The sequence below is a fragment of the Mchenga conophoros genome, linkage group LG16, assembly GCF_057382185.1.
Source record: "Mchenga conophoros isolate Kocher_MC1m ecotype Shallow Benthic linkage group LG16, M_conophoros_male_GT1.1, whole genome shotgun sequence".
Taxonomy (NCBI): domain Eukaryota; kingdom Metazoa; phylum Chordata; class Actinopteri; order Cichliformes; family Cichlidae; genus Mchenga; species Mchenga conophoros.
In genome coordinates this window covers 10,762,236-10,778,023 of record NC_140541.1, presented here as the reverse complement: position 1 = coordinate 10,778,023, position 15,788 = coordinate 10,762,236, and the positions used below count along the sequence as shown (strand labels likewise).

At 41.3% G+C, this 15,788-nt stretch overlaps 1 protein-coding gene across 7 annotated transcripts in view; it reads right to left on the bottom strand.

Annotated features, from left to right (window-relative positions):
* The window catches only part of LOC146556325 (abl interactor 2-like), a 34,721-nt gene that overhangs the window by 8,988 nt on the left and 9,945 nt on the right, over positions 1–15,788 (bottom strand). For 4 of the 7 annotated variants that reach the window (XM_085250643.1, XM_085250646.1, XM_085250645.1 and 1 more), the window contains exons 2-5: positions 10,431–10,598; positions 5,260–5,436; positions 4,675–4,692; positions 3,963–4,066 (exon numbers count right to left, since the gene is read on the bottom strand). In XM_085250643.1, coding sequence (XP_085106769.1) covers positions 3,963–4,066; positions 4,675–4,692; positions 5,260–5,436; positions 10,431–10,598 — 467 coding nt within the window. The remainder of the gene's footprint in view (positions 1–3,962; positions 4,067–4,674; positions 4,693–5,259; positions 5,437–10,430; positions 10,599–15,788) is intronic. The other 3 variants (XM_085250644.1, XM_085250648.1, XM_085250650.1) reach the window with 1 other exon arrangement.

Genomic DNA, 15,788 nt, shown 5'->3' with positions numbered 1-15,788 from the left:
CAATGGATCAGCACAATAAATGTCACTTACTGCATACACATAACACAAAGCAGGCACAGTGTCCACCTGGTTAACTCCTCCTCACGAATAATTACACAGTTACATCCAATATTTCAACAACCTATGAGTCATGTAATGCACCAGCAGTTATCACTGTAAGCAAAGAAAAAGACTGCATGATTTCCAAGCAGATTTACAGCCATTTATTTGGATTTCTATTGGGGTTTCCCATTTATCCCATCTATTCTGTCTGCAAAGGATTCTGTTATTTCACCAAGTTTAAAGCGCGCAGTGTTAATCCAATCCGATTAACACTGGTGCTAAAGAAAGAACAGTCAAACTTAGACGGTGAAAACTCTCTGAATCGTCTGGGTTGTTATTTATGTGAGTGTGAGTCGTCAGAAGGCCTGTTGATTACAGCATTACGCCAGCTCACTGCTGTGATTTGTTCCTCGTCTCTCCACGCATGTTTGTGTTAGAGTGTGTGTGTGTGTTAGAGTGTGTGTGTGTACAGACATTTGGCTTGTGCACCAAAGCTCCAGTCAACTCAAAGTTCCAGCCAAGTGCTGAGCTGCTTCTGCTCTCTCATCCTTAGGGAACGCAAACACTTTCTCATCTTATTTGTTGTCATACTGCACCAAATGTCAGACTTGTGGACATTAGGTTTAAAAAGTAGAATTATTTAAATAACAGAGAACTAGACAACTACCTATTCCTAACTTCTGTGTTGCTTATGAAATGAGACTGCAGTAGCGCAACATTGTAAGACTGTGTTGCATTACGGGTTGTTTGCAGTCTTGTGATAATCTTTGGCTAGTCAGGGCTCTTTCAGCAGGGAAAAAAATCCTGCCGTGCTGTTCAACATGGTACAACAGGTGGCTGATCAGCAGGTTACAGGAAATAGGAAGCAACGCAGCAGACAACACAGACTGAATGAGGCCACCTATCAGCCTACCTGCTGCACACAGACAATCAAAGTATTGCAATAAATATTGTAATAAGGTAATGCAGCAGCACATAAGTTAGCTCCTCTAACCGGAGTCACTGACCTGGAGCTCTTAGGTTTGTTATTGCTGTTGGTGCCTTTTGGAGCATTTTCATGGAAATTACCCACCATTATCACTTAGTAACTGATGTGGACATTCCAAGAAGCTTGTGGTTCTCTTTTGGTGAATTCGATTTTACATGGCTGTAGCTTCCAAAAGTGAAGCCAGTAAATACATAAATACAAACCTGCATCCCTTTTTTTGGCCACCAGCGGATGATACCTGTGGTTAGAAAAAGGCTAATGGTCCTATAGAAGTCCGTGGAGAAATCAACCAAAAGAGGTTTAGAAAGTAGGATTATCCAGGAAATACTTATTGGTTAGCAACATGTGACTGACAACTCGTTAGCCAGTTAGTGTGTGGTTTCCTGTTAACATCCACACCTTGGTTGTCAAGTATCACAATACCAAGAGGGTGACGTCAGGTCAAGATGCTCATGTGAATCTCATAGTTGCTACAGCCGTCTTTTATACTGTCTCTGGCTGTATTCACAATGCTGCCTAGCGTTAGCTACTAATTAGCTAGTAAGCACTCCATCCTTTTAATCCAAATACAAGAACTTCTGGCTCAGAAGTACCAGCATGGTGGAAGGTCCAAACTCTTACACTAAAGCCTCAAAATGTTGGGTCAAAATCGACAGCCAACATAACAGTGGTTACATCCATCTTTTATATTGTCTATGGTATATAGACTTATGTGTATTGTGCTAGCTAATTCAGCACACCTAAGCAGCATGGAAAGTGATAGGAAGACAGCATCTGCGGACTGTTCAAGACCCAATATTTACTCAAGAAAGCTGGACCCAGAGAAAGTAAGACAACGGGAATAAATAAGGAATAAGGAATGAGAAAGTTAAAAAAAAAAGAGAGGAAGGAGTGAAATCGAGATGAAGATAAGGAGATAAGGAGAGAGAAAGAATGAGGGCTACAGCTGGGTGACCTAGATGTTTGAGGGGAGAGAACACAACAAGCTTTCACAACGCATGACGTTATTCCTCTGAGCACTGCATTTTACCGTGTGTGTGTGTGTGTGTGTGTGTGTGTGTGTGTGTGTGTGTGTGTGTGTCATTCCCTTCTGCCGGGTCAAATCTGTAATAAGCTTGCAGCAGGACGCTCCATCCTTCCACAAGGCACAAACACACACAATCTGCAGCAGTTTCACACATGCACACGACTTATCTCAAAATCAGTTCAGAAAACAACACATCTGTGAGAGCAGATTTATCTTATCAGTCCATTTATATTGAAATTGGGATGCTGTGTAAAAACCACAAATAATCAGAAAGCAGCAATCTGCAAATTTCAAACCAATATTTTATTCACAACGGAGCATATGAAGGAGATTTTACCATTTCATGAAAAATATGGAATCACTAAATATGTCTCCAAACATTGGGGTGGGGGTGAGGGGGCATTAAAGGTATCATTTACTTTTCCAAGTTAGTGGCATTAGAAGGAAAAACAGGAGGAATATTTTTCAACTAATTAGGTTAATTGGCAACAGGTCAATAATATACTTGGGAATAAAAGACGGGCAGAGGTTAGTATTTCGAAATAATCTTCTTCAATGTAAAATTACAAAGACTTGAGTATTTCATCATTTACAGCAGCGGTCCCCAACCCCCGGGCCTCGGACCGGTACCGGTCCGTGAGTCGTTTGGTACCGGGCCGCGAGAGTTGAGGCTCAGGTGTGAAATGTATAGTTTTCAGGGTTTTTATCGGTTCTCAGTGTTATTTTGTTATCGTTTTTATCGTTAACTCTGTCTTCCTGGGTCTTTTCACGTGTGTTATGAATAAATCTTCTTTTTTCAGACAAGAATGGGACAACAGCTGGTCTCCTCAGTTCCCAGATGTTTACAGACTGTTGAGGTTGCTACACAATGAAAACAAGTAAACATGGTCCCGTCCCAACTTTTTTCCAAAATGAGTTAAAAAGGCCCAGCAGCGTCTCCACTTTCTGAGAGTGCTCAGGAGGAACAACCTGGAGGAGAGGCTGCTGGTGACATTTTACAGAGCCACCATAGAGAGCATCCTAACGTACGGCATAACAACATGGTATGCAGGGTGCTCAGCTGCGAACAGGAAAGTACTGCAGAGGGTCATCAACACAGCCCAGAAGATCACTGGCTGCTCTCTGCCCAGCCTGGAGGTCACTGCAAACTCTCGGTACCTCAGCAGAGCTGGCAATATCATCAAGGACCACTCTCACCCCAGCAACCAACTGTTTGAACTATTACTGTCAGGCCGACGGTACAGGTCACATAAAACCAGGACAAACAGATTCAGGGATAGCTTCTTTCCCAGAGCTATCACCGTAGTAAATAAGCACAAAAACAATTGAACCTATTCCATACCGTCACTGTCATTATATTATGCTGCTATTCATACTGTCATTATATTAATGCTGCTATCCTGTATATATTGTACATACTATTGTTTGAGTACTTACGATTGTTTTTTTGTACTTTTTATATTTTACATTTATATTTATTATTGAAACTTGCACCAAGGGAGTGGCACTCCAATTTCGTTGTACTCTGTACAATGACAATAAAGGCTATTCTATTCTAATATTTTTCATGAAATAGAAAATGGTCACAGTTTAAACATCTGCTATGTTTTATATGTTCTACTGAGAAAAAAAAATGGGGTTATGAGATTTGCAAATAAATGCATTCTGTTTTTGTTTACATTTTACGCAGCGTCACAACTTTTCCAAAATTGGATTTTATCCCATGGAGGCCATACTACTCACACATTTAAGAAAAAAAATTGAGACAAATACTCAAGTTCCAATAAATACACAGAACATTCACTTATATTAAACCATGGAAGCACAAAGGATAAGACAAGGTGAATACTAGTAAGGGAAAGAAGATACACATGTGGGAGTGTTGGTGCTAGGCTGTGTACATACCCCAAGATGCCCTTGCCTGCCCTTGGAGGGCTGGGCGGTTTTTGTGTGGGAGGGTTGGACCGAGACAGACCCGCTCCAAGTTTCATGTTCGGCTGACCATTCACCTGTGAGAACAAACCGTGTTAATGCTCAGCGCTCAGCTCAGGCCTTTCACAGAGCCAACATATCAGTAGCTAGCCAAAACAACATCACCCCTGTGTAGCTCACCCCATTCTGCTGAAACAGCTTTAAAACATCAGGTCCTAGAGTCCACCTCTACCGTGTCCTATGATACTGGGTAGAATGATTTATAAGTCCTTTAAGACCTTCAGGACTCATTCGAACATGTTCCAACACTAGCTGTCACGTCACGGTTGGACAGCAGGCAGGCTGTGCATTAAATAATACATTTATGAAAGGCACAGAACTCATTAACCAGGCTGCTATGATTTTTATATGAGAACTTATTAAGCATTCAATAGATTTTTATGATCAGGTGAAAATTGGCATGAAGAAAGGGGGCTGAGTGTAAAGAGACAGAGGGAGGAAGAGGAAGCTGATTCTAGCATATTTTGCTGCTTGGTTTGTTGACCACTGCAGTAATAGCACAGTAGTCACTTTCTTAGATCATTACTGCATTTATTGCTTTTCTAACGGCATTTTCCACATTACACAATTTCCTTCATTTATCACACACACTTCCAATCTGTGTAGGTGTTTTGTGCATCCTTACCTTGAACCTCAGCAACCACTTAATATGCCAATGACAGCAAATAGAAGAGAAAAGAAGAGACAGGGTAGTCTAAAGGTTAGTTACAGTGCAACAGTGCCATGCGAATACCAGCAGCCATTAGAGACAAAGGGCAGAAATACAGATGAAGAAGAGCTGGTGGACAGAAAAGTGAGGAGGAGGAGTGCAGTTAAAGAAATAATGGTGAAAGCACAATGCCTAGATAATTATTGCTACTTATCCTAAATAAAAACTATTTATTTACAAGTGCACACTCTACATGCTTAGAGAAAAACCGCGGCTCACTCAGTTATACACATAAACATGCAATTTCTATCCAATTCTTTTTAAAGAGATTTTTAAAAATGGATTTCTTATTAATAGATATGCAAACCTGGTACAGAGATATTCATTCAAGAGTTTACTAATGCTTGCAATACATAAAAAAAGAAGAGTAAAATAGAAAAGGTGGTACATGCACATGCTTGAGTGCATGGATGAGAATCTGTGTAATCATTTATAAACACTTGAATATGCGAGTTCATATAAACGGATGTTATTATATTCCCTCCTCATTACTCTGCCTACCTTGACTCCATGGCCAATGTCATCCAGGACGCTGTAGTCGATGGGCTTCCTGATGTAGCGCACTGGCCTCTCTGGATTGGCTGGAGCTACAATTTTATGAGCGCGAGACGTGTTTTTATTGGTGGTCAGGATGCCGATCTCCCGCCTCGCTACCTTCTCCTTGTGAATGTCAACGGTCTGGAAGAAGAAAAATGAAGGACGAGCAAATTAAGAAAAAAAAAAACAAAAAAAAAAACAAATCACAAAAAATAGCACTCATTTTAATGTGTCAGTGCTCCAAACTGAAAAGTGGAATATAAATGAATTGCTCCGGTGTGGACGCAGCTTAAGCTAGTAGCACCAACATAAATGCAATACCAGTGAGTTTAGCTGAGGTTGATGAGAAGGAAAGATTAGAAGAAACTTTTTAAAATAGCTCTATAAATTATTATTATCACTTTGACCTTCAGATAATTCTATTGACCTTGAAGGAGAGGTCAGAGGTCAAATGTGACATATTTTAAATTTTTTATACGACACTTTCTATACGTTGACAACATACAAGACACTTGTAAGACTTCTAAGTTCTAAGGCTTTTTGTCCATTTTTGACCAATAAACCTTAAGCTGACCTTCAAAACCTTGGTGGATATGAGAAAAACTTTAATACAATATTGTGGCTCAAGAGTTGGGAGTTCGCCTTGTAATTGGAAGGTTGCTGGTTCGAGCCCCGGCTTGGACAGTCTCGGTCGTTGTGTCCTTGGGCAAGACACTTCACCCGTTGCCTACTGGTGGTGGTCAGAGGGCCCGGTGGCGCCAGTGTCCGGCAGCCTCGCCTCTGTCAGTGCGCCCCAGGGTGGCTGTGGCTACAATGTAGCTGCCATCACCAGTGTGTGACTGTGTGTGTGAATGGGTGGATGACAGGATGTGTAAAGCACTTTGGGGTCCTTAGGGACTAGTAAAGCGCTATATAAATACAGGCCATTTATTACAATGAGCGTACTCTACACACCTACAAAGTTCTATCAGTATTCATTCAAAGCTTTTCCAGCTATCATGTTTATAAAGGGAATAAAAAGCATGGATCCAGCGTTTTACCAAATACATAACCTCCTTGGCAGAGGTAACAATCACAATCAATCACGTTTAAATGGGAGCTTTGAAAAAAATAACTCAGGATTAAAACTTTGACATTAACATTTTTCTCTGCTAAATTAAGCTTCTTGTTTAATTAAGATGTTGATGCATGATGAGCGTCATTCTTAAGCAAGTGCAAACTTCATGTAGCATATTTCCCCTTGTTGAGTGAGGGACATACTCATTACATGTTTTAGTCTAGAACAGAAACCTGTACACTCCTGTGTGTATTAGAAGTGCACCACAGTGATGGTGTCCTGAATCGCTTTGGTCCTGGATGTTCCTTTCACTTCAAAATTATTACTGGAAACACTGATCATACGCTGCTCGCTCTAGTGCTCCATTAATCACAGCCTTCCAACAGCGTGCAGCGCGTGTCTTTACTTTAATCCCTCAGAAGGCTGCAATGTATTTCGCAAACAATAATTCTTATTGTTTTAAACAGCTGCTGCATGGCCACTGGGTCCCATGTGTGGTCCAAGTGAAGTTGAATTATATGAGCTGCATGCAGCCAGTAAGAGAAATAAACAGACACCGAGTTTACAGTGTCCTTGCAGATCAGCCCGAGCAGCTTCTGACCAAACAGTGAAGTTAATGCTCACATAATGGTCTTGGGCCTTCTTATCTCTCAGATCTGCTTTTACCATACGAACCCTCACGGACCCTGAGGCCTTTTGATTGTCCCTAAAGTCAGGACACATACTCACGGAGAGGCAGCTTTTCAGTGGTATGGTCCTCGTCTGTGGAACAGCCTGCCGGAGGAGCTCAGGGCCGCAGAGAACGTACATGTTTTTAAGAACAGGCTCAAGACCCACCTTTTTAATTTAGCTTTTACTTAGCGTTTATTTATTTTTTATGCTTATTTATTCTATCCTGTCATTCTATTATTAATTTAGGATTTACCTAATATTTTTAGATTTTATTCTTATTCATTTTTTAATCTTCTTACTCTATTTATATTTATATTTATATTGTATCCTGTTCTTATTTATTTTATCATTTTACCCTGTATATATTGTATTGTGTCATATCTCCAGTGTTTCCTCGGAGGGCGCTCTCTGCACCGGGGCTGCTATTGACCGGGGCTGCTGGGTCTCTGGGGTCCTCTCAGCCTGGTTGGGGGGCTCCTTGGCCTCCCTCCTGCTGTGTGCCCAGCCCGGAGGCTGCGGTCTGTGACCGGCTCCCGGTGCAGACGGCTCTCTGTTATAATGTTTCCTCACTTGGCTCATGCGAGCCCAGCCCAATTTTTACTCTTTAAGTGTGCGCGTGTGTGTATGTGTGTGTGGGTGGGGGTGGGGGGATATATGTGTATTGAGAGTGTGGGGAGTGAGTTGGAGGGTGGGGTGGGCTGCTTTTAACTATGTAAAGCACTTTGTGGTACATTTTTTCTGTATGAAAAGTGCTTTATAAATAAAGATTGATTGATTGATTGATGACAGGTTTATGGCATCTCCTCTCTGACACATACACAGAAGAAACACTGCAGCGCCACAGCCGAGACAGAGAACCCAAGTGGTTAAAGGAAAGTGTTTTTCTAGATATGACAACAGCTTTCAAAACTTTGGCAGGTGGAGAGCCATGAAGAAACCTGTTAAAAGAAGTTGAAGACAAATGCTCCTGTGTACCACCTGGTTGTTTTAAGCACAGACTGTGCAATGGAATAAAGAACAAGCTAACACGAGAGCTGTCTGTGTGTAGATAAAATGATTGTTTAATTTTTAAACATGACGTTTTGAAACTTTGCTGCAGGCTGACAGCAGCTGCCTCCTCTCTCCAGAACAATGACACTTACAGCCTGGAGGGGGATACTTAAAGAGAGAAATGCCATTTATTCCACTACACTACTAAACTTATCCTAATTATTTTGCAGATTTAGACTCATAATACAAACTCAAATTGTCATGCTGCATGTGAAAACCAGGCTAAAGCCCAACATTCTTATTTTTTAAATTTGTTTTGGAAAAGGTGATAAATAACAATATGTGTTATTGCAATACTCAGCATATCGCAAAATGCAAAAAATCCCCACAATCGCATTGTGAGTGAAGTATTGTGTGTGTGGGGTGTTGGGTAAGTCCCACCTCTTGTCAAGAGGTTTGTTGGTTTATTTATTTGCAGTTATAGTCCAGCGAGGTTAATCTACATTGTAGTGACAGCTTTGAGAGTCATCTGCACACTGTGAAGTTGAGATAATTGTTTGGCTCAGTCTGCATTTCTCGATGGCTTTTCCCAGGCTAAGTAGAAGTCTACTAATAAATTATGCTGTATTATGACAGATTACACTCTCCAGCAGTATATTATGTAGTAGCCAGTTTTTTCAAAGGTCAGTAAAAGTGTATTTGATTGTTTTAGAGCAGAGATGAGGAACTTCCACGCCAATAAAAACAGAGCATCCGGCCTGCGCTACGAGCACGCCGGGACATCTCTGCCTCACCTTCCACGACTCCTATCGGCCGCTGCAGCATGCAAATGCAAAATGGATTTTTTAAAGATCATCTCAGTGCAATTCCTCACCGCATGAAGCGTTCGCCTACACAACGGATGTGACTGTGTCTCACAGAACAGAAAGCGGCAATTATGACATGCGACCACAGCCTGGCCCGATATAACAGGGACAGAAGCATCTCATTATTTCTGCTTACAGAGCATTCCGATTATACTAATTATTCGGAGGTCCGACGAGGAGAATGGAGCCCCTGTACCACTGAAAACTACGATTATTCCTCAAAGCACAGAGTTGCTCTGTGAAGAGACTGTTGAGGATTTAAACACTCAGTGAATGAAAATAGCTCTTTTCTCAATAGAGTGCACTGAGCGACGTGTCAGCTCAGAGTTTTTCTAGGAACAGGAATAAGTTGGACACAGCTGCAGTGTGAGATGTGTGGGTGCAGAGTGTTGTGTAAGCCTGATCGGATCCCTGGCAGCACCACACACTTTCACTTCACTGTTGGGTGCAATCACACTTACAGGTGGTTTTATTCATCCAAGCAGCTGACAGAAACAAAATTAGAGCTCTGTGTTCTTTGTCCTCCAACAGTTAGGACATAGTGATTACTGTTCATTTACTATAGCATCCAATATTACTGTAAGTCATGTAAACAAGATTAAAAGAACCCCTGCAGGAGAAACAGGAACACTGGTATCACATTTTAGAGTCTTCGTGGATTTGACGGTGATCGTACACAGAATTACGTTTGCATAGAGTATTAACCTGGTTCGAAAACACCCCGTCTCCATGATTCCAACATTACCCATTAACATTTAAAGGTATAAGTGTTTTTCACTTCACAGACAGAGCCGAACAGTGCACAGTGGCCTTTTAACGCTTCTCTGAAAACAGCTCCCTGCTGCTGCTGAAAAAGATGTTCTTATGCCGATAGAGTGAAACAAACGCGGTTTGAAGTTGTAGTCAGACAGCCAAACCCTGAGCTGAAGCTCATTATAAAACTCAAAGCAAAGAGGAGCCGCACACTCTCTCTACAGAGACACCATAAACATTGTGTCTGTTTTCATTGCATACACCATCATAAAAAATACTGATTTAAAGATTGTTTGATGCTTTAACCCTGAACCCTAAAAAAACATTACCAATCAAAGCCTGTTTATCTTAGTATAGTGTGTACAGAAAAAAAAAGGGCTAGTTTCTCCACCATCGCCACTTTCTGCTAATAATTTGACCTCTTTTCACTATGTTACTGCTGAACATTCTGCATTTTTGCCTCCTATTTGTAAACACAAACTCCTCCTGGGCTGCTGAACATAAATGCATTCATACATGATTGCATGTTCTGTTCTTTCATTTAGGAGCCCTCTTGCGGGTGTGTATAATTTTGTGCATTGTGTGTACCAGTGTCTTTGTATATGGGCCTTCCTGCTCACAAACTTCATATTTTAGATCATGTTTACAGTTTGAAACCTTCAGCGTGCCTCTGGACGCCTGACTTGGATAACAAAGGCAGTGCGAGGAGGAATTTTCATTAAACGTCATCCCTCACACGTACAAAGCGGCTGTTTAATCCTCTAAGAAGAAATGAGAACATTCAAAGTTCAGCGGACCTGTGAAATGTGGTTGACGGAGCTCTCCATGCGGCGGAGTTGTGAGGCCTGGATGTCCAGCATCTGCAGCACATTGTTGGCCAGCGTGTTGATGAGGTAGGCGACGCTGGCCAGAGACTGTGTGGTGTAGCTCTTTGTTTCCTCCAGCGCCCGCTCCTTGTCTGCAGACTGCGGGGAGAGAGGAGACAGATTCAGGACAGGAGTCACAGAGTGCAACCATTTTACTCACAGACACAGACAGAAAAATGAAGCTTGGAAATGAGAAATATCACACGAACGTGGGGCTGATAAAGCGGATGAGGATTTTTCAGACTAGAAATGTTCTATTACATGCCTTGCTTGCCCAGTCATGCTCAGGTGGACCTCGTTTGGCTAACTCCCTACTTAGTATGAATTTATGACGTGAATAATTGTAGTTGATCTGTGAAGCCTAGTTTGCAGCAAATCAATGAAATACCACAAAAATAGTGAGAAATGTCAAAACTAGTCCTCGCAGTAACAGACATACACATGAATAAAACCTTTATGATTTCTGCTGGAATGTCACAGTCAGCATTTTATCGAGAGAAGCTGGCAGAATATGTGTGTGTTTGCATGACTGCACGTGTCAGCATGCATCAGCAACTACATGTGTGAGTTCACATGTGTACTGTATGTATAAAGAGAGTGTGTGCATGCTTGTAAATCTCTGTGAGGACCAACATGTGATTTATAACTTAGGATCGAGGACATATGTGGGAAGTGAGGTCATTTTGGCTGTTCCTCCCTTTTAAAATACGCCCTCCAACTGATCGGGGGATTTATAATTTATGTTATATAAAGGTCAGTGTTGAGCTGAGGGGCAAGGGAATTATGGTCCCCACGACTACAGAAAGCCCAACATGTGTGTGTATAATTGCTGAAACACAATGTAGGTCAGTGCAAACTCATTGACGCCCGAGGTTGACAAGAAACACACTGACATCTATGTGTGCCTCTGTGTTACACACGTACTCTCACACACACACAAACTACACACTTATAGAGACTTGAAATACATTATCAATAGACAACGCCAACGGAAACACACACAAAGAGTTTGTGTCATAGGTTTAGATGACCCAGAGCCCTACATTCAGTCGCAGAGTCTAAACCATTAAAACTTCTTCAGTGACATAATTAAAGAAAACACTGAGAAGTGGTGTCACGAATCTCAAAGCAAACCAGCAAGTGCTTCACCAAGTCAGAGACACAATGCTGCATTTGAAGTCGCTATTGTTACAGCGTAAAAACAAAAACCGCACGCCGACGTCATAATAAACTATGTGTGAGAGCAGAGCAAAAAGAAAAGAGAACAGCAGGTGTTACAGAGGCTCAAGCGGTGACCTCTGCCCTCAGCGAGCTGTGCAGCACTTTCCAGCTGTTTTAGGTGACGCCTGCTGTGACGGCTCAGCTCAGTGTTTTAACACTTTGAAGAGCACAGTGAGATTTTATTTTCATATTTTACATTCCAAATGGGTAGACAGAGAACTTGTAGCAAGTTCGAATTCTCTGCCGTCTGCCTTATTAATGCTTCATGTGCTGATTCTAGGAATCTGGCAGTCTATTTGATTTATGAGACATAACATTTCTACATAAAGGTTGTGGACATCCCAGTGTAGTGTAATGGTGATCTTGTTTAGTGTTATCTGCTTAAATCAGGTCAGAATACACAGTGTAACAGTAACTGATTATCAGCAGTATGTCGAGGCTGCAGATGTCTGCACACTAAATTTATCACTGCTCCTCATTTCATCCATCACTCCATCCATGCATTTTCAATTGCTTATCCAGATCCAGAGGCATTCCCAAGCCAGCTGTCCCCACTCCCATGCCCCCACACCTTGATAGGGAACAATGATATTTTAATTACTCTTAATTAAATTCCTAAAAATGTAATTTGTTTAAAAAAAAAAAAAAAAAAAAAAAAAAAAATCAATCAAAATTTATTTATATAGCACATTTTAAAGGCTGAAGTACACAAAAGTGCTTTCCAGTAAAATCATGATACAGATAAAAATCACAATATAAAATATAAATTACAGATATAAAATAATTACATAATCGAAATGCAAAGCCAGATGTAAATTACCCTAATTAGCCTTGAATGCCAGGTTAAACAAGTACGTTTTTAGACGTGATTTAAAAGATTGAATAGAATCTGATGCGCGAATATGAAGAGGAAGAATATTCCATAACCTGGGTGCGGCAAAGGCAAAGGCACGGCCTCCTCTGGTCTTCAGCAGAGACCTAGGTTGCACTAAGAGCAGTTGGCCCGATGATCTTAGTGCTCTCTTAGGGCTATACAGACAGAGGAGATCAGCTAGGTAGTCAGGTGCCATATTATTTAGGATTTTATAAGTAAACAATAAAATTTTAAAATCAATTCGATATTTAATAGGAAGCCAATGTAAGTTGGCCAGAACAGGGGTGATAGAATCGTACTTTCTAGTGCCTGTTAAGAGACGTGCTGCAGCATTTTGGACCAGCTGCAATCGCTGAAGGAGGGAAGATTGTAGGCCCAAGTAGAGAGAATTACAATAATCTAGTCTTGAAGTGATGAAAGCATGAATGAGTTTCTCCAGATCGTTGCATGGTATATAAGGTTTAGCCTTAGAAATTAGGCGTAGTTGGTGAAAGCTGGTTTTTACCACAGTAGACACCTGTTTATCTAGTTTGAAGGAACTATCCATGGAAACTCCAAGATTCCTAGCAGCATCAGTGAGGTGGTTAGCAACAGGCCCAAGTGTACCAGTCAGTTGCCCCAGAGGCATATTTCTATCAAAAACAATCATTTCTGTCTTCTTTTCATTTAAAGTAAGAGAGTTACGTGATAACCAGTCTTTGACATCCCTCAGACAATCAAACAGAAGCTGTAGTGAAGATGAAACATCCCCAGTCAAGTGGAGGTAGATTTGAATATCATCAGCATAGCAGTGAAAAGAGACATTATGTTTTTCAAAAATGGAGCCCAAGGGCAACATGTACAGAGAAAACAACACAGGACCCAGTACCGAGCCCTGGGGCACACCACAGCAACAAAGGGCAGAAGAAGAGGAATATTTTCCCATCATGACAGAGACCGACCGCTCAGAAAAATATGATTTAAACCATGAGAGAACATTTCCTTTAAGGCCTGCTACTTGTTCTAAGCTTGCCAAAAGAATATCATGGTCAACCGTGTCAAAGGCTGAAGTCAAATCTAATAGAACTAAGACCGCAGAGCGCCCCGAGTCAGCGATTAGAAGGAGGTCATTGAAGACTCTTAGTAGGGCAGTTTCGGTGCTGTGACGCGGTTTAAAATCCAGACTGGAATTTATCACTTATACCGTTTCTCTCTAAATGGGTCTGTAGTTGCTGAAGCACTATTTTCTCTAAAATGTTTGACATGAAAGGGAGTTTAGAAATCTGCCTGTAATTTGCTAGAGTGTTATGATCAAGGCTGCTTTTCTTGATAACAGGTTGCACGACTGCATGTTTAAAGACAGTCGGAACACAGCCAGATAACAGTGATGAGTTAAAAATAAGATACAGGACCCGATTGTATTCAATCCATCCTTAATGATACGAGAAGGAATAATGTCATGCAGAGAATTTGAGCTTCTCAGGTTATTAATTATTTCATTTAAAGTCGAGAACGACACAGGTTCAAACTGTTGAAAAACCGTTGACCATTCGGAAACTGGGGCTTGATTTACTACCGGAGAATGTGGGGCCCTTAACACTGAGATCTTATCTATAAAATGATTTAGAAATTTTTCACAGAGGGTCAGGGAGGCATCCATCGAAACATCAGAGCAAGGATTAACCACTGAGTTAAAGATTTTAAACAGAAATAGTCACCACCTTTTTTTGACTGAAGCGGTTTTCAAACACGCACTGCAGCACTGACCTTTTCTAGCACTTATCTGAGAGCACAAATATTGGTTTCAGTCAGATGTGGTGTTAAACGGTTTTTCACCTGCCAGCTTGGGGCATGTCTGATGGCACCAATGTGGGAACTGTACAGACTACATCCAGAAGTGAGAATATGGGAGACAAAGGCTATGTTCACACTGCAGGTGAAAACGCATCAAATCCGACTTTTTTGACCCTATGCGACCCATATCTGATCATGGAATGACAGTGTGAACAGCTCAAATCCGATATTTTCAAATCCGACCTGGGTCACTTTCGTATGTGGTACTCAATCCGATACATATCTGATGTTTTAGAAAGCGTCTGCAGTTTGAATGGCCATGTCGCATTAAATCCGTCTTTTACATCACTGACACAAGACAGACGCCAATTATCAGCGCCGGAGAAGACAACATGAACCATCCAGTGTAGATGTCAGTTAAACTGCTGGGAAGACAACGTTGGAGAAACGTGAACATTTTATTTGTACTGCATAATCTGTAGATTCTGACAGAAATCTGCAGCTATCCTTGGAAGCACCGCTCCTCTAAAACAGCAATAAGGTTAATTATTAGGCCATATGTAAATAACAAAATAACTTAAAGCAAAATTGGGAAACGTAAAGTCTGAAACAGTTTGGTCTGGGTCTAAACAGAGCGCGTTGTGTGTGACGTTAGGGCTGTGTGATATGACCAAAATCTCATATCCCGATATAAGACATCTATCGTCCAATAATGATATAAATCACAAAAATTTTACATTTTATGAAAATTCTGTGAATCTCGGGCAGCTCGACTTGCGTGAAGTGTTTCCAGCTGGGTGTCGTGTACCTGGAGTCGAATGTTTTAACCGATGTATGAAGCTATACATTGTTAGACATAAGTTGTAACGGCCGCTGTTTTCTTTGTGAGTATTTATTACACGGCGTGCTGCGGCGAAAAGCCTGTTCTAACGTTTGAGTCTAAGGTTTATTTTTTAGCACCTGGCGGCTCTTTTTTGCTTCTCATCCGTAAACACTGCATACTCTTTCACGTGATTCAGTTTATTTTGAAAAGTCTCAACAGGATCTTGAGCTTTATTGTGAAAGGTTTATGTGGAAAATAAACAAGCGGACACGCGATGGTTTTACCGTCGTTGTTGCTAACGACAACGCATAAAAACAGGCTCTTGTCCGTCCATAGAGTGGTTATATTAAATATAAGAGAAAGAGAGAACTTTAAGAAATTAACATAGCCACTACAGTGACCATCAGAACGGTGAAAGAATATTGCCATAAACAGTTTATTTTGCGACACAGCTGGGTAGAGCCTAACCCAGCTGTCTTAGGGCAAGAGGCAGGGTACACGCTGGACAGGTCACCAGTCTGTTGCAGGGCTAACACATTGCGACAGACAACCATTCACACACATGGGCGATTTAGAATGACCACATAACCTAAACCGA